Source organism: Rhipicephalus sanguineus, chromosome 8, assembly GCF_013339695.2.
Source record: "Rhipicephalus sanguineus isolate Rsan-2018 chromosome 8, BIME_Rsan_1.4, whole genome shotgun sequence".
NCBI classification, from domain to species: Eukaryota; Metazoa; Arthropoda; class Arachnida; order Ixodida; family Ixodidae; genus Rhipicephalus; species Rhipicephalus sanguineus.
In genome coordinates, this window is record NC_051183.1 from 30951413 (window position 1) to 30976231 (window position 24819).

At 47.1% G+C, this 24819-nt stretch overlaps 2 protein-coding genes across 2 annotated transcripts in view; both read left to right on the forward strand.

The window, feature by feature from the left end:
- The first annotated feature begins 1257 nt into the window (after window positions 1-1257).
- On the forward strand, window positions 1258-11203 carry LOC119401642 (serine protease inhibitor swm-1). The gene is made up of 3 exons (XM_037668550.2): window positions 1258-1501; window positions 7320-7632; window positions 10483-11203. The coding sequence occupies exons 1-3, from the start codon at window positions 1435-1437 to the stop codon at window positions 10766-10768; spliced, it is 666 nt and encodes a 221-aa protein (XP_037524478.1). The 5' UTR covers window positions 1258-1434; the 3' UTR covers window positions 10769-11203.
- Window positions 11204-19543: 8340 nt separating this feature from the next.
- Window positions 19544-24819, forward strand: part of LOC119401643 (zonadhesin) — a 7463-nt gene continuing 2187 nt past the window's right edge. Inside the window, exons 1-2 of the mRNA XM_037668551.2 lie at window positions 19544-19768; window positions 22898-23213. Of these exons, the coding sequence (XP_037524479.1) occupies window positions 19702-19768; window positions 22898-23213 (383 nt within the window). The 5' untranslated portion in view covers window positions 19544-19701. The remainder of the gene's footprint in view (window positions 19769-22897; window positions 23214-24819) is intronic.

Consider the following 24819-nt stretch of genomic DNA (forward strand, 5'->3'; position numbering starts at 1 on the left):
GGAGCAGGTTATTTTTTCGTCCACTTTACTGCCTTCACATTTACATCATGATCAATACAAATAACATCCCTTATACTTTCATCGGCTTTCTTTTCTGTTAGTTCCAATTAATTTGAGCTAGACTGAAAGACGAGTCCTGTGTAACAACGAATTACCCATTCCTGGGGGGAATAAGTTGTTTGTTAGCGAGAAAACTACGAAAATGCGAAATTGTAGTGACGCCCTCTGTCGTGCTCGGTGAGCACGACATTTGGGGATGTCAAATAATATATTTCAATTGCCCAATTACTACTACGGCCTACAGATGAAAAGTGAATTACGTAAATTTTGACGACACAAGAAATAAGCATATCGTAAGGCAGTTTTTGCTAAATACTTCCGTCGTGCAGCTCAGACGCCCGCTGATTCACTGAAATCGGCAGCGGTGACGTTAAGTCCTCCATTAGGCGCCGCTGATTCAAATCGAGCAGCGGCACCATGGACTTTCGGGGGATGCTTTCGAGGCAAAAGGTTCGCTTATTGGTGCCGAGAAAGCAGTAGACTCTAGTGCAGGTAAACAATCAATCTAAGCAATCTTAAAATATATGTCTCCCTTTATTCTAAGTACACGGAAACAGAACAATAGAAGAACACCGAAGAACAACTGGTACTTCTTTTGATACATTGAAGGGGTTTACCTGTACAAAAAAACCTCCTTAACTTTGACAAGAATCACGCAGGCCACGCGTTAAATTAAGAGGTCGATATATGGACACAAAGACGCAAGATCTCGTGGTTCGTAAGGAAGTGGGATCGGAATACTCATTTTTTGCCAGCACTATACCACTCCCAGCTATTTTATTGTCGCCATCTCACGCTCTCAGTGCCCATGTCCTGCACAAAATAGAGAAATGAAGGGACAATGTGGACGGGCTAAGGACCCTCCACTGCAGACAGTAGGTTCACTCATGCAATTGTCAGTCATTGGATCTGCAGTAGCAATTGCGTTCGTCGTGTTGCGCAAACTTGCTGACGTAACAATCTGGGAGCTATTTACGTTTTGGCGGCCGAAGAAGAACGAACACGGGAGCGTTAGTAGGCACTTAGAGGTAAAACTCCGAGAACAGTGGCATTGTTGCAGGAACCTTATGTGCCCCTATCGTTCGAAAGGTTTGCGAAAGTAATCTGTAACGCTGTTTGGCAGCGCACAGGCTCTAAGTCGGCTTCTCGAAAACAAATAAAGAAATGGCACCACCATTGTTTCAGGGCAGCGGAAGCCGCATTTAAACTTTAGGCTGGGACTTTAAGCACCGTCCTCGTAGAGAGGTGGCCCTCGCATTACGGAAACAATGACTGCGATCAGTACACCTGTTACTCTGAATCGTTAGCAACGCACTTGGCGCCGTTATATTTTGGGGTCAGAATAGTTGAAATTTATAGCTTTACAGAAGTGAGATGAAGTGGAGAGTGCTGGCACTTGTTTTCATTTGCCTCATCGTGCTTGTAACCGCTAGGAGGCACCGTAAGTACACACCTTCAAAATAATCCTGGTGATCTTGCTTGACCACAACGCCCGTATTTCAACACCAGCTGTCAGCTTCGAAAATCTATTTGTCAAAGTTTCCCTAAGTAGCATTCTCACTTTTGCTTTAAACCTAGGGTAACAAGCTGTCGATGATAAGACTGGATTGTTTAAGATTAGACTGGATTAACAGGATAAGCGTTATCTGAAAACACGACGAAATATAAATAGGACAAGGTGAAATTTTACAGACAGAAATTTTGTCGCAGATTGCCCTGATAGCTCATATTATTGTTCAAGAAATGACTTCGCACTCGTGGCTCGCATCTGATAATCGCATATTGAAGTGTATCGCATATTGATAATCGCCAATAATCGTGGTGTGTCACGGATCTTAATATAGCAATAAGGGCTGCGTTAAAACAAGACTTGTTGCGCGAGATCAAACTATGAGTGTCTGAACTTATGTGCGTTCTATTTATATTGATGACAAAGGCACTTCATCGACTTGGCAATATGAAGCTCAGACTAATTGTTACGAGGCATGCCTCTGCAGTCTTAAGCTAGTCCACAATACTTGCGTGTCTTTTAAGGTGTTGCAGGTGCTGCGTTTTATTGTATAATGTTCTAATACCTTTTGTGCTTGCAAAGTTTTGCGGCATACAAGTACTAGTCGTTGATAACCCCAGCGTGTTATCGTGCTTGGGTGTTTAAGCCGCATCTTGTATATACGAAGTTGATTAGTAACTTACTATACGTTAGTAATGTATTACCTGATGTTAGGGAACTGTACAACTACGATAGTTCATCGAGTCATTTTTCAATCTAAACCGAACAATAGCATACTGAGGGCATGACGGGAAAGCGCAGTCTATTTAAAGCCACAAGGCGAACTGGTTTCCATAGTAACAAAGTGTATTGAACTGACGTCAATGTAACGGGACACCTGCTCCCGCAAGCCGCAGGTCGGCTTAAACAAACGACATCGGGTGAGTTGCTTATTGTAAGCTAAAATCGTCACATGGAAACAAAGAACACCTTGCATTCTCCGTGTCCGGATGACACAAACTATATAGCTAATGAGGATGTGTTTTATCTTCAGCTCTGTTAGGTTTAGCCAGAACTATCGATGTCGTGCCAGTTTTATATTATAAACACATTTTCTGAATATTCGGAAAACCGAAAGTAAGTACTAGACCGGAAGCGCTCGGATAGAGAAAGGAATGGCCTCACGGGTTGCTGGTGTTACTAAAAAGGAGGAGGCCGCTTCGGTTTGTTTATGTAGAAGTTGAGCTGCAACATGGTTGTGTAAAATTATGCGTAACCAAGCTAGAAGTTCATCCAGTAATCTTAAAATCTCAAACAAGCAAGAGCACACCGATCGCAAGACGTGAAATGTGCCTGTTTAAAGACGCAACAATTTGTGGTTTCCATAGCAATAGAGTATAGTGAACTGACGTCATTGGAGTAGGCACCTGCACACGCAATCCGTAGGCCCTCTTAAAGGGGCACCTTGAGCCAATGACATCGTGTGAGTTACTAGTTGTGGTGAGCTAAAATCGGTACATGGAAACAAAAGGACATCTTCTAACTCGGCTGTCCTGATGACACAAGCAGTACGGCTAAGGCGCACGTGTTTTAACGTTGAAATCTTAAAGGCCCTTAAACCACCTGCGGTAATTTTTTGAGCATTTCAAGCAAACACGCGCATCGAGTTCAGAAGGCCCTGACAATAAACAATGGCTAACTTGGCAGCGCTACGAGCCGCGGGAGCCCCACAAATTCTAACAAACAATCCCTTCTTCTCTCTGCGCTTTTCGGCTATCCTCAGCCCCTCAGCGTTCGTCGTGACGTCAACATTCTCTTTTGCTCGTCATCCAAAATAGCTGCTTGTCTGCTCACAGGTACGCGCGCTCGCCGCTCTTGCTCTTTGCTCGGTGAGGAGGAGCGCTCGGTCAGGAGGAGAGACGAGCCGATGAACGGAGCATAGCGAAGGAAAGAGCGAAACGAGAAGGGCCTCTTTTGTATCACCGAACCCGTGTGACTACGCTATTGCGGCACCGGTTACGTGTTCGTTGTAGACTCGCGCACAACTACAATACCGCAACTAAATATTGACCTCTGGGTGGTTTAAGGGCCCATTAACTTGAACCAGAACCATTTATTTCGTCCCAGTTGCATTTTCTGAAAGCCGTTTTCTGAATATTTACAAAGCCGGAAGTAGGTCCTCGACCGTAAGTCAGATCACCTAACTTTATTGATTGCCCTGCGAATTGGTGGATGGGCCTGGATTCCGCCTAGGCTTCGGCCAAGGGTTGCTGGCCCTTGGCGGCTTCCTCGGCTCGCTGGACGGCCCAGAGTTATTGCTCCAGGTCCGAGCTGAGCAACGCAGACTCCCAGCGCGCGCGGAGGCTGTCGCTGTGTAAGGCTGCATCACGACTATTTTTTTTTATGAAATCTGGACATCCCCATAGTATATTCTCTAAGGTGGCTCTGGAGTCGCAATGTCTGCACTTGTCTGTCGTGTATAAATATGGCTATAGTTATACGCATGATGGCTGGACTTGGGTAGAATCCGGTTTCCAACTGCCGCCATTCGATACACTGTTTCTTGTTTAATTTCGGGAGAGGCGGTGGGAATGTACGCCTCTGCAAACTATGGTGTATAGTAATTTCGTGAAATGTGGTCATTCTATCTTCCAAATCGCAGTCGTCGGTATTCCCTGAGACGACACTAATAGATGCTCGGTCTGTAAACCCTCGAACCATGCGGTGTGCCGCCTCATTACTACCTTCTGATAGTGTGTGCGCGGGTGTCCATATCAGATGGACACTTTTTTCTTGATTATTACCGAGTTTTAGAATTTGCAGTGCCTCTGGGGAGATTCGGCCGTAAGTGTTTGGAAGATAAACAAGAGCAACTCGTTGTCCGCGCCACTAAAAAGGAGGAGGCCTGTTTTCTTGATTTTTTTGTTTATGTAGAAGTTGGGCTGCGACGTACATGGAACCAAGTAGAAGTTCATCGAGTTATATTTTAAAACCAAAACAAACAACAATAGAACAGCGAGCATATGACGGGAATTGCGCATATTTAAAGACGCAAAGGAGAACTGGTTTCCATAGGAAACGGGAACTGATGTCATCGGAGCAGGACACCTGGACGCGAAATACACGCGTTCGCTTAAACAAACGACCTAGGGTCAGTTAGTTATTGCCGTAAGCTAAAATTGGCACATGGAAACAGAGAACATCGTGCTACTCATCGTCCTGATGAGACAGGCTCTGCAGTTAACTCGCGAGTGTTTCAGAGAAGTAAGGTACTGACGCTTTCGCCTTGTAGCTGATTTGACGCAAAAGACATAACAGACAAGTTGAACAGTCACAAAAAAGTGGCAAAAAAAGAGAAAAACGTCTCATGGTCCCTTAGGCATTTGCCTCACATAATCAGAACGCGAAATCCATCTTTTTCTTCTCTGTCGAATGTGCTTATGCCCCCCCCCCCCCTTCTGCCCCGAAAGTTTCCTGCATCGAACGTAGTTTTGCACAGCCTCGGGGATGATAGGCATTGGAAGCCTTCTGTGCCTCCGTGGTTTTGCAGCGCCTTCGGGATCGGCTCACCTTTGAGCAATCGACGATGCCATGTGATGAGGCCATCACGTGAAGTCATAATGACTTCCAGTTATGCGACGTCATCACATGATTTTCTGCATCAATCGTGTTGACGCCGACGGTCAATTTTAGCGTCTGATGAGGCATATCGGGTTTTTGTCCTAAAGGCCCTGCAACACTTCTTGAAGTAATCATCGAATGGCTTCATTAAAGAAGTTTAATGAGTGACGAATCGTCTCAAGCAAAAAAAAAAAAAGTGGAATTCTTCAAGCGTGAGCGGAGTTTCAGGCATTTGTCGCACGCTTTAAGCGCTTTCTCGTTTCTTTCGTACAGGCGAGTGCGCCGAAAGCAACCGGGGGGGGGGGGGGGACAAGGGGGCAAGAAGGGACGTCCGTTAATCACCGCGTCTCATGAGCTTGCGTGATTTTTTTCTTAGAACGCCCGGGTCACTTTCAGTGCTAGCGCGAGTGGGAGCACGGGCACGTGGCGCCATCCTGCGGCGTCCGCGGTAACGATGCAGCTCACGATGCTCACATCAGACAATGGCCGTTGACTTTGGGTTTATGGCGCTGCCATTTGGGTTTATAGCATCATTTGTCGAGAGAACAGCGAGCGATTTCTAGCTGATTTTGAGAAGTAATTCGAAATTCCAGGCTCCGTGCCGCGCTCTAATGCTTATTCAGGTGTTCTCAGGAGACTCGGGTTCCGTAAGAAGCGATTTCTCACCATGTTCAAAAAAACATGGTTGATCTCTCTATCATAGGAATCGGTATAACACGAAAGTAAAACGTGTATTCACAGACGTAGTTGAGCGTTTGTTGTGGATTGTTTCACTCCGAGGGCGAAGGAATGAATGCTATAGCAACAAGTTGTAATGTCACTTGAAGAACCGCAAGCAGCTCGAAACTTGCAACGCGCTGCTCAAACAGAAAGGACGCACGGAACGAACATACACAGGATGAGCGCGAACTAGCAACTGTCACAGCTTGACAGCTAAAGTGCGCTGGTCAAATACAAAGGAGGACGCACGAAACGAACGCACAAGTATACACAGGATGAACGCGAACTGTCACAGTTGTAACTTATTTGTTGGTGAGCAGCGCGCTGCTTTCGCAAAAGCGGCCGCTAGGTGAGCGAAGCGACCTTCGTGCTCTCTGAAACTTCAGCGCAAACTTGTGGTGACAGCGCAAGACGTACAAGATAAGCGCGCGCGCAGGCACGACCACGCCCTGTAGAGGCGCCCGCTCATCTCAACGCGTGAGGCGACGCGCGCCGTTCCGCCGTTCGAGCCCTTCGCGCCATCTCGCTAGTGATAACGAAAACACGCCGATGTACCGCGATCTCTGAGTACAGCCACCGGCAAATGGTGTATATAAATAGAACGCCGCTAGTATGTCGAAGAATGTGCTGTCTCTGGCGGAGTCGTTTCGTGCTGCGCGCTGGGGATCGAGGGGTCGTAAGTTCGACTCCCGGTGACGGAACTTTTAGATGCGTAGCTGCTCTTTCACTAGCCTGTGTAACGCTGTCCCTCCGTCCGCACAAACGCGAGGCAACGCGCTTCCCTCGGCGTAGGTGTTGGAGCGGTGCCAAGTAGGTCACGCCGCAGCTGGGCGTTGACGTCATGCTTCCCTCGCAGGTGCGCGCGTTCGTCACTCTCTCTCTCACCCGCTGGAGCGCGCGCAGCTGCCGGCTCCAACGCCCGCTCGCCTCCCGTGTCTGCGTTTCAAACAAACGTTTACACCAGCAAACGCTACACCGAGTTTCGCTTCCAACGAATCTTCCAGCGCTCACTGCAGCACCCGCGTTAGCACCGTTGAACCCGTGACGCCACCCGTGCGCAACGCTGCTGCTTCGCATCCCATCAGGGTTCTCTTCGGGGAGGTGGTCCAGTTTTTTTCTTCTAGTTTTTTCTTTGCCATATCTTATTCTTTATATTTTAGAAAGTCATATCCGTGACGGAAATGCGTCAGTGGAGGCGTGGTGGACCCCGGCACAAAATACTTTCGTGTTAAAAGTGTTGCAGGGCCCCTTTCATAAGGGCACCACGTATGCATGAGCTTCAACAGCCAAACACGCGTTGTTGTCTGGCGCTGAGACAAACTGACGCAATTCTTAACACCAAAATAATTCCCTAATTTCGGCTTCAATTTGTTCACTACACGGTAATGTTGTTTTCGCACTGAATTATGATGCAACTTTGAATTTACAGGCAGGCCCCGGCTTTGCGGACGGAACGAGAGGCCCACGAGGTTCATGCCTCGAAGAGAGCGGTTCTGCAGCCCTCGAATCACGAGGCCCTCGTTGCTGAGGGCGCGGCGGTGGTGTGTCTGCAAGCGCGGATTCGTCCGCAACGCCTGGGGCCAGTGCATCAGGCACCAGGACTGCGACAGCTGCAAGGAGTTGCCGCACATGGACTTCAACGTGTGTGAGACGGACTGCCCGCTGACCTGCGGCAAGCCGATCCCGTTCTTCTGTTTCGTGCACTGCGTTCGCGGTTGTGCATGTCCTCCAGGATTCGTGATGTGAGTATCATCATCATCATATTCTATCTGCAGTACGGAAACCTCTCCCACTAATCCCTAATGTCGCCTGTCTTGCATGTGCTCATTATACTTTCTTCCAGCGAACTCTTAGTCTCATGTTCGTAACTAACTGCGTCACTTTAATGATGAATTAATCTTTACAGTCTTGAATGGCGATTTTAGGAGAGGTACCAGAGACAAGTCAGGCAAAACATGGTGGAAAATTGGTATTTCCTGGAGTGTTACAGGCTCGAACTATGATGTAATTATTGACAATGATTTTGACAACGTGGATTTATCACGGCTGATCCTTCGACCAGGTCGTTCATACCACAAACCCGTAGCCACAGGACATGAAAACAAAGAAATGTCAAACTGATAGAACACGGGAATGCGCGATGGACAGATATCGACTAGTTGCTGGTGCTTTAGTCGGAAATTTAGCAAGAATTGAGCAATTAACTCTTCATTGATTTATTATATCCTTAATTCCAGAAAAATCAGACAATGAATGGTGAGATGGGAAAGCTATTACAGTAAGTTCGCATGAATCAGGGACACACCAATTAGTGACGTGTAAAAAAAAAACGAAAAAAAAAATACCTCCGGCAGGCCCGAATTCAGAAAGATATTGATTATTTATTTATTCGCCTTTTCGTTACTTATTTATGCTGTCAATGCCCGAGGGTATTGCAGAGGGCAGTGGCGGCATGCAAAAAAGAAAAGTAAAATAAAATTACTTGTTGCTGCAGATTAGCATGCGCGATCCTCAGCAACACTGTTGGTTTTAGCCCCCAGCAAACTCCAGCGACTTTTTAAAAGTCGTTACTGGGCCTCCGCGGTGATTAAATGCGCCATGTCAGGGTCGCCAACAATTAGTGGTTTTCAGTGAAAAAAAAGAAGTTGGGGGTCTGTTATGCCAATACATATAACAAAAGTGGGCTGTAAAAGAATATTTCAGTGCAACAAGACGCTATAAACACCGGCCACCGCCGGCGATTTTGTGATGGCGTCCGTGGCGTCACGGCCTGCACGGAGCGGAGCCGTCGTTTTCTACCACAATTTCAGCCGCTGCAAATTGCTGAATTTCAGTTACAGGTTGAAGAAACCTAAAATATCTCGATATCACGAGCAGCTAACCACGGAGCAATATCGTTCGCCGGAATGCAGACGATCGCAGAGCAAGCTGCTTGTTACGTCACGGCTCGCGAGCGCGCCAGTGTTGCCCGACTCTCAGGCCACTCACGTGCTTATGTAAATATTCATTTATAAACTAAGCGCTAGACCAAATGCGCTAGAATTTCGCCAGCTTATTTGTGAAAGAACAACGATCAACCCACATAAACCAGATTATGATCGAAAATTTAAGTGTCATGGCCCCTTTAGGCGGTTACGGTGCTTGCCCAGGAGACGTGCGTTCGACCCCGGCCGCGGTGGTCGCATTTCCATGGAGGTGAAATGCTAGAGGCCTGTGTACTGGGCGACGCTAGTCTACGTTAAAGAACTGCAGGTGGTCGGTACTATCCGAAGCGATACCCTGCGGCATGCGTCGTAATCATGTGGTGGTTCTCAAACGCAAAACCTCAGAAATTGTTTAAACGTTTGTTAATTTAACATGAAACACACGGTGTCTCATTTTAAACTCACATGATGATAGCTTTCGAACAGACCGAGTTTATGCCAGGTGGAAAAGGCAATTTCGAGCCCCTACATCTGCGTGTTTCTTTCAGTAAAGAATCAGTAAGCGCTAGTCCGTATAAATCATTGTCTTCGTTTAATTAGCGTTTCATTCCTTCTGCAACATGCACCAACTAGCCACCAAGAAGTTCTGCCGTTAACCAACATACAGGCACTGTTTCGGGCAGCCAGGTTCGGTCGGCTTGCGAAGGTAATATAGCCGTAACATTGCCAAAGATAAATAACTTTAAGGACGCCTGAGCTTCGCCTCTAAGAGTAGAAGGCGATAGCGTATTCGGCCCCGTTCGCATCGCCTTCCCGGTTGACAGCCAGGCTTCGCTTTTCGGTGGACACCTCAACCGTCCCGCCAGGACAGGAACGTCTGCACGCGTAACAGTGGCCGTTTTAAACAGTCCTAGAATGCCTACACTGCACTTAAGGTTGCTAGGTGCCCACTACGCCATGACATGACACACCTAAGTGTAATGTCCTATACACGACAACAACAAGAACTACGATGAGGCAAAGCATCACGCCTTACCTGCCTTACCCCGGAGAGCACGCCTCCTCGGTCTTATTAGGTCACTGGTAGCGCCATCGCTTTGGGACTTTCCTGGGAGCTTTCCTGCAGCCGGTGGTGAACGAGCAACAACTGCACATAAGTTCTCACGTGCTCGTCGTCTTCAGCATCCGTTCAGTCGTCGCTGAAACCGCCGTCGCGGCGCGCAACTGCGAATTAGAGCGGGATGCGGAAGGCGGCGAAGAGTTGGGAGAGCAGTATGAAGTGAAGAACGCAAAATAAGGTGTGAAAGCTAAACAGGGGCTGTATCGTGAGACGATCACTGTCAGCGACCCCGTCACTTTTGCGAGACTTCACGAGACTAGAGGGCCGGATGCACTCTTTCGTGTGCGGGTTACATCAGTTCGGCAATGTGCATGCCAACCGCGCTAAAACTACAGTTTCCTACACTGAACTGTAAGTATTAAGACGGTGCGCCAAAAAGATTGTCGCTCACTCCTGGCCACGCGCCCGGCGCGTATCAGCGACAGTTGTCGCGGAAAGCGATCACCTCAGAATACGGCCGCGATCCAACCACCCCTACCCCTTTCCCTTGATATACTGTGAATGCGCATCTACCGCCATGTCGACAAGGATTTTTTGTGTGGTTTCAGCGATCCCAGGACAATCAGGAAGGGGTGCGTGTCGGCCAAGAAGTGTCCTCCTATGTGCCCGAAACACTCAAGTTACAAGCAGTGTGTCTCCAGTTGCGAGCCAAGGTGCGACGTACTGCGGCCCAAACACTGCATCACGCAGTGTCAGGCCGGCGACTGCGTTTGCAACAAAGGTTTTGCAAAGCTATACGAAGGAGGCCTCATGCGCTGCGTGCCGACGTTTATGTGCCCCAAGCGATACCAGGACTTCTACGGGAAAATTTATTTTGTGAACATAGGGCGTTAGCCAATATCCAGCCTTTGTAAGCATAGTGTTCCCTACAACATTTTCTAGAGGGAAGTGTGGCGCTGCCATCGTTCAGTCATTATGGGAATTATGAGGTAGTACATGAATTTGCCTAGTCTTCGTGCTCGCGGCTTCGTATGCTCCTGTGGCTTTGTTTATTGTTCTGCATTGACTTTTGTTTCCGACGAAAGAACGGCTCGTTGTGAACCTCGTGAGCTGATTTGAATTGGTCAGCCAAAAAGGGCCATGGTGGTGAAGTGGGAATGCTGACTTTTATCTTGCGACAAAGCGGCTGCAGGCCTTACAGAGTCCGACGGAGCCGAAATAATACAGTTTAGGCCAATCCATGTACAAGCCATTCTTCCTATGCTGGCTCAAGCGTCATGCATTTCAGCTCCTATAGACTTTTTGTACTTTAAGCGTTATGAATAACTGATATATTGTAAATAAAGCATTATACCCGTGACGGCACCGTCATGTTTTTTTTCTAGCCTCTGCATTCTCGGTTCATCCACTAGCGCTATAAATACTAGCTCTGCAGGCGGATCACAAGATCAATGCACCTTGCACCGAATGCGTGCTACGTTTGCCCCGGCTTGGCTCTCAACACGAGTATGACCGAATTAGGCAACGTGACAGAGTTGGACAGTGCTCAGAATAGGCGTCACAGTGACAGAACCAACGCCTGCCAGCACGCTACTGTGTGTACAAACATCGAAGAAGTCGAAACAACAGAGCGGGAAACAAATTATCTTCAGAATTTCGGCTATATGGGCCTGTTGCTGGGGCATCAGTAACAAATTGTAGCGCAGTAACACGGCAAAATGGCGTTCGCTTTTCGTCTCATGTGTTCTTTTGTGTCCATGTTAACTACTCTACACTGTTACTGACGACAAATGATGCTGACCCAAGGCTGTTGCTGATATTCACGAAGCCTACACGCATGTTTTGATGTAAAGCCGTAATCTCAACAGCGTCAGCCGTGAAGGAAGAGGTAGCGCAGTACATATTTTCAAAAATTAAATGAACGCAGCCACCCCTGTAAAACTTGCTAACTGAAACTACTCTCCAGAGGGGAAAGAGGATGAATTGCAATGTCAATCAGGTAGACTGCAAAGATACATGAATAGCAAGAAGATGATCCAAAACATCGTCTGATTTGCCAGCCAAGAAAAGGCGGCAAGTTGCAGATGATGTTGACCAAAAGGTCGCGTGTTGGATTCCGGTAATGGTGGTCGCATTTTGATGAAGGCGAAATGCTAGACGCCCGTGTGCTCTGCGATGTCAGTGCACGTTGAAGAACACCATACGGTCAAAATTTTGCGAAGCCCTCCACTACGGCGTGCCTCATAATCACATCTTGGCTTTGGCACGTAAAATGCCAGATAGTATTATTATTACAAGTCAAGTTAGGAAGAAAAACGCCAGAAGAGTGAAGTTTTCGTGTGCAGATCAATTTACAGGGCCGAAGGTTTTTCGTTCGTGACAGAATATTTGAATATATTCAAGGAGTTATACAATGCCGCTGGCGTATGGAAGCGCCTGAAAGAAATATGTCAAATACATGTAAAATTAATCAGCCCAAAACCGAGTATACAAGCGTAATGTGAAAATGGAATGTTGAGCTCGTGAATACAGCATGCAAACGCAAAGCAAAAGATAAGAGATATGTCTTTGTTGCTTAGTAAATACTTACATAGCTGCTGGAAGTAGATACGATTCTCGTAAAATCATGTGAGTATAGCACTTGTCTATATTATTTCAGGAACAGAAATGTTTCTTAAGTGAATTTTAAATGCATGTGTGATGTAGTTTTTGTCCTGTAAACATAAGTGTTGTAGATCACAAGCGATGAAACGCACGCGCAAAGGTTAATATGCCATTAGCAGTGTTGATATAGGACTTATATATACGATGTGTTTACAAAAGTTACCTCAACGACGCCGGCGTTGTACAGTGCTGGGCGACTCAAACGCGATCCGCGGATCCCGTGGCTGCTAGCGGTGAGGGTGAGAGCGTTCGTGGCACGTAGAGTCTGCATCCGGTACACAGCCGTGCAGTCTGTGGTTTTTGTGGCGCCTGCGCCGTTTGCTTAGGGTTACCAACGGTCCCGGATTTCACGGGACTGTCCCGACTTTTGAGACAGCGTCCTGAGTCCCACGCCGTCCCTGTCGGGACAGCTACATGTCCCAGGTTTGTTCCGGATCGTCCAGTTAAAAAATTACACCATCTCAGGGGACCATGAGGCGATGCGAAGCCGGAGCACTTGCACGATCGCGTTCCGTTGGCGTTCGTTGGGCATGCTACCGACCTCGCGTCGTGGAACTTGAAGAGGGCCCTACGCGCGTCGTATCTTCCATCTAGCCTGGCCGTTAATTCTCACAGGGCGAGCGGGGAACGCGGTCGACAGGCGGGCGAGAGGGGGGCAGCGTAGGAACGGAGAGAGAAGGGGAGGGGACGCGCATGCGCTCGTGCTCATCGCGGCGTTGCGCAGGAGAGAATTTCGGCATGTCTAGCCCGCGTTTCAGAGGAAGAGTGGAAAGGGGGAAGTGGAGAGGGGTATGGGAGAAGGTGAGTGGAGAGGGGCAATGGGGAGGGGTAGAGGACATGGGGAATGGTGATGGGGAGTGGAGAGGAGGTGTGTGGAGAGGGTATGCGCATGCGCAGTAAGGGTGGTCACGCCGCACACCACCACCACCACCGGATTGAGCTCCGCCTTAAAGGGGTCATGAAGCACCCCTTGGGCTGATTGAAAAAACACATCCTGCGGAAAGCTGACACGGCTATGAACTGCTCTGCCAAATATTACAGTCGTGCGCGCCGCGTAATGGCCACAAGCGGAGCGCGAAGTTGCCGTTTCCCCAGGCACCCTCTTTTCAAACAGAGGCCGGTTCTCACTCTCGTCGGTGGGCGGGGCGTCTGTCCGCTGTACGTCGCAAAGACATAGCATGCTTATTGGCCGATAGCCGACGTAAATCGAGAGCGGCGTTCGGATCAGATGCGCTTCTTGCCGCGGAATGCCGCCACTTGCCGGCGCCGCACTCGCGCAAGCAAATCACAGCGGGAGAGCGATCGCGTTTCATGACGCGCGCTGGCGTAACTTCTTTCCCCCATGCCATCCCTCCCTGTCTAGCTTCCAGTGCGCTCGTCGGCACGAGAAAAGAGAGAAAGCGCTGGGAGCGTGCGCCAAACCCCCGTAACTCCGCTGATTCTTGACGGATTCGAGAAATTTTTGCGGCAATCGATTCGGGAGGCAGTACACTCCGATACTGAGGCCATTAGATCATTACTTGGAAAAGTGGTTCATGACCCCTTTAAGATACTTCGCATCCAAAATTGTTTTCGGATAATTTAGAGTACTGAGTATTCAATTATGAGGAGGCAGTATACTGTCATTTAAACGGCTGAGTTTGCAACACAAGATGAATGACTGGGAGTGTCATCTGCTCTGGTACGGAAGAAATCTGTGTTTAGAATGAAATGTTAATAGTTTGCTGCAGCAACGTTTCTAATATGGGAGAGCGGCTTCGCTGTCCCGTTGCTGACAGTGTGGCAATAAGCACACATAGGAACTCCCGTGCCGGGCACTGTGCATGGAGCCGGTTTTGAACTATTTCGAAGATCTATGCCTTACCAGGCACCCTCCAAACAGGCACGGACTGCACACCTTCGTCAGTTTAAGTGCGCTCGGTAAATGTATAAAAACCTGAAATTATCTCGGTCGAAATGTGTGATAGATCTTATTTGGCGCAAGTCTTTTAACCGGATCATTCATAAGAAATAAAATTACGCGTTCTAGACGAAGACGTTTGTATGTGTTAATGATGCGAAAGGTCATGACAGACATCCTACTGCGTTGCCGTCAATTCGCGGAAATGTTTTAAATGCGTCAGTATGCCGACTCTGACTCAATCTCGTAATGACATCGAATCGCGCAATATCGGCCGCTCTCAGTGCAGATGCTGCTGAAGCACCGTCTCTATCGCTCGTGTCGGCCCACGTGACAGATTTTTGCGCTTTTTCGAGGACGACGGCCGGGCCTAGCTGCGTGAACGCCTCCGACTTTTGTTCTGCAACCCACACGTATACAGCCGCCCAAATCTTTAACCGGCGTACGCGGGCGGCGACTTTTCTATGCGTCGGCGCCATGTGGCAGGGCCAAGTTGCAAACTGGGTGACGGCAAGCGCATACATAAAAATCACAGCATATCCACGGAGTGAATGATGATGAGTGGGCGAAGCTGCGGAGGTTCATCGGTAAACCGTGAATCTTCCGTGAATTCTGCCCAGTACATCATCACCGACGTGAGATCGGGCGCGTTTATACTAAAGGTTCGATAAGTTATGACGACTTGCAGCGCACTTTAATTTTACATGTACGCTGTGAATTTTCATTGTTTAGAAAACCATTGCTTAGAAAACATCTGGCGTCTTTCGTTAAGCAGCTGGCGTCTTTTCGTTTTGCTTTAGAAACATCTGGCGTTCTTTCGTTTTGCTTTTACAAAACATCTGGCGTCTTTTGTTGGTTTATTTCATCAATCAACGGCGTTTTGAACAAAATGTTTATTGTTTAATCACGCACAGGAGAAATCTCATCAGGCACTACCTTGGAGGTAAAGAATGGCTGCTAATGGGAATGAGAGACAGAAGAAGTCGGCTTTTAGCTAACGCTGCGAATTTTTTATTGTTCAACAACGCACAGGAAAAATCTCCCACCGGCACCACCTTGCAGGTCAAAGCGTAAGACTGGTTACATACTACGCTACGAGGGACGAACGGGTGCCGCTATAAGGAGCTTCGCCCCTAAAAAATTACGAAATTCAACACGCTGCGGAACACGAGGTTCGCACCTGTTGCAGTGCTAGCGGTTGCTACCCACCGCGGTGGTCTAGTGGTTATGACGCTCGACTGCTTACCCACAGATCTCGGGATCGAATCGCGGCTGCAATGGCCGCATTTTTGATGGAGACAAAAATGTTTGAGGCCTGTGTACTTAGATTTAGGTGCACGTTAAATAACCCTGTTTGGTCGAAATTTCCGGAGCCCTCCAGTGCGGCGTCTCTCCTAATCGTATCGTGGTTTTGCGACGTTAAACCACAACATTTATTATTATTAGATTAGCGGATTCTGCGAAGGGCTTCAGTCACTTTAGCTGAAGTTGCGCGTGAAGTGCTACAACTTCTACGAGTATATTTGCCAGCAAGAGGAGGTGTTGCAAGCAGCACATAGCCAGCCGGAGTACCACCTCAAGGGGCCGCAACAACAACAACAAAAAAAAAAGATTTGTCTGAGAGATACCGCAATAAAGAAAACTGATTTAGCTGGCTCCTTCAGTTATAGTACGCCCCTTCCACTTTTTCTCTCCCTTTTTCTTTTTCCTTCTCTCTCGGTACTCGTTCTTTTAACCATCACAGTTATTCCATCCCACGCTAGAGAAATTAGCGCACGTGTCTTGGGAGCGAAGAAGATGAAGAAGATGACTCAGAGGAAGAGGAGGACAAAGAGAGCCCGTGCCTATTTCTTTCCTCTTAAATAGAAAAAAATCTACGCTTTACTTTAACAATTAGATTTTAAAAACTATCAGGTTCTTGGCCAATCCCCCAGCGTGGGTGTGTGCCAATGTTAGAGGTTCTACTCTACTCTACTCTACTTATGATGATAGTTTCTGGTCGCACTACACGGCGCAACAGAAAGCTTAAATAGCTCCGCTCTTGAAAATTAGGCAAGAAGAGAAACTGAGAAGTCGGGCACCACCATCCGGAAGAACACAGGAAGAGCCAATCAGGTGGGTACCATTTCTTTACCGCAGCGGACACTGAATTTGTACCCAGCACCTCGACTTAAGTATTAAAGGGTCGAATGGTTAGACAACGTATGCATCGTCTGAATAACAGCAGCGAAGGCTTGTAACAATGTACTGGTAACAGGCTGCTAAAACTGAGAAAACTGAGGACTAGTAACAGCAAGAAAACGAGAGCCAGGCTCAAATTCGTGTTTTGCGGAGGACTGAGGATGTGGCTGCACCGCTAGGCATTTCTCATCACTACAGTTTCTTTAACAGCTATTGGGCTCACGGCCGTGTCTTCAGAGCCGTCCAGAGACTGATGTGCTCAGAGACGACACATGGCGTGCAAGCATGCGTGACTGTTTAGATAGTTGAACTACAACTCCCGTTTCTGTAGCCCGGCTCATGCGATTAGGCGCCGGCCCCTTGCCACGCAGTCATGCTGATTACGTCCCGTCTCTATAATCTTGTCCCTGTTAACCGACACCACCAGAAGCACATAACGTCAGGTGCTCAGATAATGTGGCGTCGCTGTACGTTCAATCCACGTGCCCCTTGACACTGCCCTTGGTTGAAGGAGCTTGTGTTTCGCGTGCAGTTAAAGATAAAGATAAGGATGAAACACATCGCAGTGTTCATAAGCCAACGTTCTCTGAAGCCGTTCCGTTCTTTACCACTGTTTATTCAACGCGTCGTCACCTTTTGTCTAGTCATAGACAGAAAACGAAGACGGAAAAACTAAAGCGCGCGTGAGCACAGGCGGCAACTACTTGACGCTCACTGTGCCGACACACTCTTCAATAAGAGGAACACAAGTGATCTCATGGGGTAGTCCAAGCGACAATTCTGCGCCGAAGTGAGGTCTCCGACCACGCACCGCTTGTCAATCATTTTGCATGACAACGTTTTTATTTATGGTAGACTTTCGGGCGCTCCTTTGGATTATCGTCCTTCTTGCGGCAAGGCGCATGTCTTCATATCCTAAAAATCACAAGAGCGGAACTTCCAATCGCCGCAATGTGAGCGGAAACATCGCTTGTGACCCCGAAATTCATACGAGCCGTGATCGTATCAGCGAGGTTTTACTTTATACAAGGTGGCACGCCAAGGTACATTTAAAACGCAATTGCGCATAATGCATGCGAACTAATCCTGCGTATAACGGCATTGGAGACCTGCCAAGGCGGTCTGCTGACCCTAAAGTCACGGGATCGTATCCCGGCCACGGAGGCCACATTTCAATGGATGCAAAGTGCTTGAGGCCCGTGAACCTACATTGAGATACACTTTAAAGAACACCAGATGGTGAAAATTTTCGGAGCCCTCCACTACGGCGTCCCTTATAATGATATCGTAGTTTTGAGACGTGAAACCCCAAAAATTATTATTAACGACATCACAGAGCAGTAACACAATTACTTTAGTTTTGTATTTTATATTATATGTTTACATAGGTTTCACATTATGGTGTGAAGATACGTTCGGTGATAACTCGCCATCTTGGCATTTTACTCATAATTTGCATTTGTGTAGTAACTAATAAACATGTTGGTACTCAGCGCAGGGCCAGTACTATTCCATTTCTGTGTGTTTGGAGCTGTTTTCAAAGAACGATTCGTACGAGGTTGCTTGTGGCCACACATTTCTAAGTAACAAGTGAAAATAAGCACTTATGAGGTCGCCCCGCCACGGTGGTGTAGTGGTTATGGCGCTCGACTGCTGACTCGAAGGTCGCGGGATCGAATCCCGGCCACGGCGGCTGCATTTTCGATTGAGGCGAAAATGTCTGAGGCCCGTGTACTTAGGTTTAGGTGCGCGTTAACGAACCCCAGGTAGTCGAAATTTCCGGAGCCCTCCACTACGGCCTCTCTCATAATCATATCGTGGTTTTGGGACGTTAAACACCAGATATTACTATTATTTTATTATGAGGTCAATGGACTCCTGATTAACAAATAGTTTCCTCTAGTTTAGGCGGACTTTTCAACTACGTAAGGTGACACTTAGGTACCTCATAGAAAGCCGTGGGTGCTACTTTATGAGAAACCATCCCGTGCAGCAGATGCAGCTTTTGCAGAAAAGGCATTAAAAGTGTAATAAGAGGGTTGACTAAGAAGACTTATACTACCTCAATAACCAAAAGACAAACGCCTGTTTCTCAATAAAGCGGACCACAGACGTATGCAGATTTTTCTTGTTCCCAAGCGAATTGTAGCGCTGAGACAACTTCTGTGTGCATTGAACCACAAGGATCTCGCTGCCTTCAGTAACAATACGTCGTGCGTGTGTGTGTGCGGCCAATGCAGGAAACTCAGGCGTCACCACACTAATGCCCTTCGCGTGCGTCAGGTTTCATGTAAACAGCCTGCGTGTTCAAAAAAAAAAAGCTAAAGTAGATTAATTTGTTCGAAGACTTCTTGTGAGCCTCTTGAACATAATGGACTCGTAGATAAACCCTGCGGCTAATAACAACCGTAAAGTTAGAAAAAGGCGTGGATGTCATGAACTCGCAATGTTGCATTACGTGAGCAAATGTCAGTACATGGGGCAAGATATTTTGTACCTGCAGTAACGGCAGCTACCTTACAAAAAAGGAAACAAAAATGTAACTGCTATAAAGAAAGTAATGCCATTTTGCGTAGAGCAGGCAGGGGAGAAAGATGACAGTGGACACTGAAAGAATAACTTGCTGCTGTTACAGTGAAAGTTTTCCGAAATACTGCAATAGCCGGTGGCAGTGGATTCTTTGTCTCTAGCGTGTACTCTCATGCATGTAGATCGAATGTTTTTTTTAAAGGCAGGTGCGGTCGCAAGCGCTATTCTTACAAGAGGTGCATAATACGAGACCGCGAAATCGGCGATAAATTTTTTGGCTGCGGAAAAAGGTCGCACACCGGTGCGCCACGAGCTGCAATAGACTCGAAGCCATTGTTTAGCTTGTGGCCAGCAGATTTCACGTCAGGTATTCTGCAAGCATAGCGCCGTTTAGCCTTCGTACGGCCAGGAAAAACCTGTGTCCTTAGCGGTTAAACAATAGGGGATGTTAATCTAGTGTGCAGAGCGAACATGCTGCTGCGACTGCGCTTTCTTTTGTAGCTTCTGTCCGTGAAATACCTGTAGATGTCGTGATAAGAACGAAGATAGTGAAATGAATTGGAAAGTGATAGCCCTTGCTGTCATCTGCATGGTTGTCATCGTTGCCGCCAGGAGAAGAAGTAAGCTGATTTTGATGAATTCATTAATGTCCTATGTTGACGAGAAGCATACTAGGATAGTTCGGAGCAGTGCCACTAATGCGAAGTGTGAAGAAAGTTCCTACTCTGCGAACCGTTGTAATTGAAAACTCGAGTCCTTTCGAATATGATGTCGTATCAGGTATTTAGAGTAGCTGATCTGATAGGAATCTTTGCTCCTGACGCTATGAAGGGAGCCCAAGGTCCTGTCATACTGCTTATGATATAAGGATAAAACTTAACTTTGTTTACGAAGTAGGGTGGCTGCTATCAGTAGTTGACAACAACCTAAATTAAGGTGCATTGGTTTTGTGCAAGTAAAAGAACGGCCGGTTTAACTTAAGGGACATAGCAAAGGCGTGGAAATATCTTCGCACTTGATGTAGCATTTTCTAGTTATCAAAATAGCGAGATTGTCCGCTTTTTCGATGTTTGTAATTCGTTTCGAACCTGAATTTCATTGTTATGTGCGACAGTATTCCCGATTATGTTGTAGACACGTCCCACTGTCACTTCAACTACCAGGATGTAGAGAGTATAAGCGAACAAGATTAAGAGTATCATCAATATGTGAATGTATGCCACAACAGCGAACTGCAATAGCTTGTATTATGCTGTCGTTTTGCTTCCCCATTTTTAGTTGCACTTGGCAAATGCACTTCAATCGCACTCACCTTCAGGATTTCATGGCATCGTTGATATTTTGCAAGACAATAAAAGCGGTAGTTGCTTGAGGCTAATCACGAAGTTGATCCCTGATTCAAGCCCTAGTTAAATGCTAGCCATTCATGTGGAACATGTAGCGCAATTTATTCAGTTGTGGCTATAACGGCTGCCTGTGTATTGTACAATTTAAGCTTGTGGAAAAGTACGTCATGAGATGCAAGGCTAAAGGCCGCCTCTTTGTCTTTTTGAGTACGCCATGTGCAAGTATGGGAAGTTCGTAATAGATGGCGCTGAGATCTTGCTGTGTTTTAAATGAACAACTTGATTAGGTTGTGTGTTTAATTACATATGAGGGTATTTCGCGACAGAAAGCTTGCAATTCCGACTTATTTTTACCAGATGTTCTAGGCTTGTTGGAGATGTGCGCATATCACATATGCCTGCCAATGATATATTCGTGTCCTGAGCACACTGCTTCAAAGGAGCACTGTGATAGCTCTGCAAAGCACTGTGCGAAGTACATTGCTTGAGAGAAGCAGTGTGCTTCGCACAATGCTTTGGTGAATTACGCCAAAGGACCTGGGACGACAAATAATTTGAGTTTGTTTACGTGCTCTGAAATAGAAGAATGAGAAACGGTTAGAAGAAGAGAGAGCTGAGCTAGTTGGTGGGTATTCATGTCAAAAAGACAGCGTTTGTGGTGTCTTGACCTCTCTCTTGTGTCCATGTTTGCACACCCCGTCTTTTTAACAAGAGAAACCCGTTGTCTGGATTCACTGCAGTGCAGAATAAAGTATTACGAATAAGAGAGAGTCAGAAAGAGAGTGAGAATACAGGAGAGGGAAAATCAGGGAGGATAACAAGAAGACCGTTCGATTTGTTTCCCTAGACTAGGGCATGAGGGAGAAACGGGGGATAAAACGAAGAAAAAAGCCGGTCCATCCGAGACTACTCATTGACGCCTCAGTTACTCATTGAGGTCTGCAAAGGTAGGCTTCTGGGTTTGAGGTACCGAGCTTGGCGCTAGGCGTGGCATGGCGAGTGCATACAAAATCCACGAAAACATAGCGAACATTTTGGGGTGGACAACCGCGTCGAAGAGTTCATTGCGTCTTAGGGCAGGCAACTGCCAAATGCACCAGTTATTGGAGGTGTTCTTAGCCAATAGTCTTATCAAAGCTCAGAGGTCAGGACTACAGCCGATTTGTGAAAAAAGTCACGCATGAGGGGTGAATGTAAGACATGGCGGCCCCTGACATTTTGCTAGTACGTCCATAGTTCTGTTCAAACTGATTCCAATGAGCACATTGAAGGTACAGACGCAAGACGTCCAGTACCTACAGCACTTTGTGATGCAGGTACCAGGGCTGGTATGTTACAATATTTCGTTTAACTACGACGGTGGCAACGTGCTCGTCCTCCTCTCTCGATTAGGCTAGAACAGATACTGAGAACAGACACTGTAGTGCATTGAGATTTTGAGACTGAATGGCACCCTGAGGGAACAATTTAAGAATGAGCAGTCACTGTCTCCACATTGCCTCCCTCGATTCGGACACTGCTCAATACCCTGCAAGTACCTGTTGCAATAGTCATTCTACTCTTCATTTACATTTGGGAGTCTGAAGTTTCTTCTTAACCCCTGCAATTGCGTTGTAGTGGTGGCTATTGCTTTCAGTGGTGACTATGAACAAAGTAATTGCTGAGGGGATTACTGAGAAGCTGGGCACAGAAAGACTTACATGGCAATCATTGGTAAAGGCAAAGCATGTCTTATCTCAGGTGAGGTTACAACATAACTTGTTCAATTAACTGCAGCATGTCAGTGTACAGCACCGCAATTGCATGTTACAGCGTAAAGCAGCAAAAGTTAAACCGTAACGTGCTTCAGCGCTACACCTGAGCAGAGTGCTATTGTCTTTCTAAACAACGTGACACTGATTCTTAGAAACTTGTCCGCTCTCTCTCCAACTCATCGCATTATGCCTCACAGAAGAAGCCGTGACAAATCACCATGCAGGAAAAGTCATGTACTGAACGTATACATGTGTAATTGTTGGATCGACTTTTTAAAATAAAATTGCGTTGGCCACCGCTGGATTGTGGAACTGCATACCAGGACACGTTGAGTAATTACCTAGAGATCAAATATTTGCCTGTGTTTGTACGTTTTATACCCCTGTAATGTTTATTAATTTTCCCGCAGGGTAATTTTTAAGACAATCTTTATATGCTTTCTTGTTTTGGCTTCTCACATCGCCTGTCGTCATATTTTAAAGGATATTTCGTCTTGCACGTTTACTTGCTCTTTTAGTTATCGTAATCACGCTGTGCAATAGCCCTGCCCGATGTTTTGCAGGCGCCAAATGAGGAAAAAATAAGAATAAATGTAATAAATAAAATAAGGGCAAATGTAAATAAGAAAATTGCATGTCCCGCTCACAGGCAGAGGTCCAGTGAAATGCAGCAACACGGAAATAGCCGTCAGACGATGGCGACGACGAGATCGCTTCTGCAGGCCCATGCTCACCCGGCCTTCGTTGAGGTGGAAGCGCAGGAAGTGCATCTGCAAGCCGGGCTACGTGCGAAACGCCTGGAATCAGTGCGTTCCCAGGGCCGAGTGTAACAGGTGCAAGCTATATAGGCGCATGGACTACAACCTGTGCGAAACCGCATGTCCACTGACGTGCGGTCATCCGATTCCAACGTTCTGTCCAATGCAGTGCGTCAAGGGTTGTGCCTGCCCTCCTGGATACGTAATGTGAGTGGACCTTTCTTTCCTGTTACTACGCAACTTTTCAATGAAGGCGCCCTGTGTGCCGCCATAATTCCCTCTGGGCTGTTGTAGATATGCGTGACCCCCCAAAAACGCACTGCCTCGGCAGTGCGGCAGCATGTGCACTCCCGTGCAGCACTCCAGAAAAGAACAGGTCCTTCTCTCGGAACTTTAAAAGGCAGCAGCATTTACACCGCAAATGCAGGCGAACACAAGCCTGCACTGATGAGCGCACCCTCTAGATTGATGTCATAAGCCAGCGGTCTTGTCATAGCAAACATCAGCGAGTACATGGACATTATTTTTTACTGCCCAGGCAAGTGGCTGACGCGCTTTGATCATCTGGGCGGGGCCTCTCGTGCCTGCTTGAGCTGTAGCCGATTATAGTTTGATGTTATCGCCATCACCGTAATACTTGCGAAATGATAACAACACACTGCACATTGGTGAGCCGCTGTTGCTGTGATTTAATTTTATGAATGGTCCAATTTCAGTCTTCTTCTTGCGGACCGCTAAGAAAGTTTTGTTTTATCGTCGACCACTATAATGTCAGATTGTTACTATGAGGAGTGGCAGAGTACTGGTGGCCCGATCATGACTTCCCAATTACATTCGAACAGCTGTAAGTTCCGAGTCTACAGGAGACATTTATGAAAAAATGGAACAATGGCTTCGAATGTCTTGAATACCTTTGAGCCAGTTGGTAGGCGCATTGATCAATTAAAAGGCTTTCTGCACTTATTCCGAAGAAAGCGTAGCACTGTGGCATCCATGCACTTTCGCGAGTGCTTGAACTATGCCTTCGCGTTGGCATATTTTGCGGACAGACGAGATCCTGAGCAAGCATGCGCAGACACCTTTTTGCTTTGCCAGGAACGTGTATGCTGTTGAAAACGTCCTGTTAAGAAATTAATTGTAATAGCAGAATAATTGTAACATAGCACAAGTACACACATTAGATTGCACCGTTAGGATATGCGATATCAAACCATAGCTGGATCGCTAAATTCGTAGGACTAAATGGAAGATTGCAAGTCACTTTTCAGCGATTCCTTCAGCACATTTTAGCACTAACTACCCTGCTTACGAAACGCCCACTTATCATTGTCACTGTATCATTGTTACATTTCATGCCAATGAATCAAGAGTTATGAATTATAATCAAAAGCAGCTGTGGGAACGCGATATACACTGCCTACAGGCAGACGTGCATAGGCGAGCAGCGGAATGTATGTTAGCACACGATGAACAATGGAGAGAGAACATGATCTTTATTTCCCGCGTATTGCGCCACACGGTGCGGGCGCTGTAAGCGGGTGTGCACAGAGCGCACCGCCTGGAATTCGTGTCGCTGTAAGCGGGAGCGAGGGCGTGCCGCTACACAAGCCTTTTTTGGAAAATGCACGACCAGGCATACTTTTGGTAAAAAAAATTACACCGTTTCCCGCTAAAGGGGAACATGAGGCGATGTGAAGCCGGAGCACTTGCACGATCGCGTTCCGTTGGCGTTCGTTTGGCATGCTACGGACCTCGCGTCGTGGAACGCGAAGAGCTAGGAACGCTACGCGCGTCTTGTCTTACTTCTAGCATG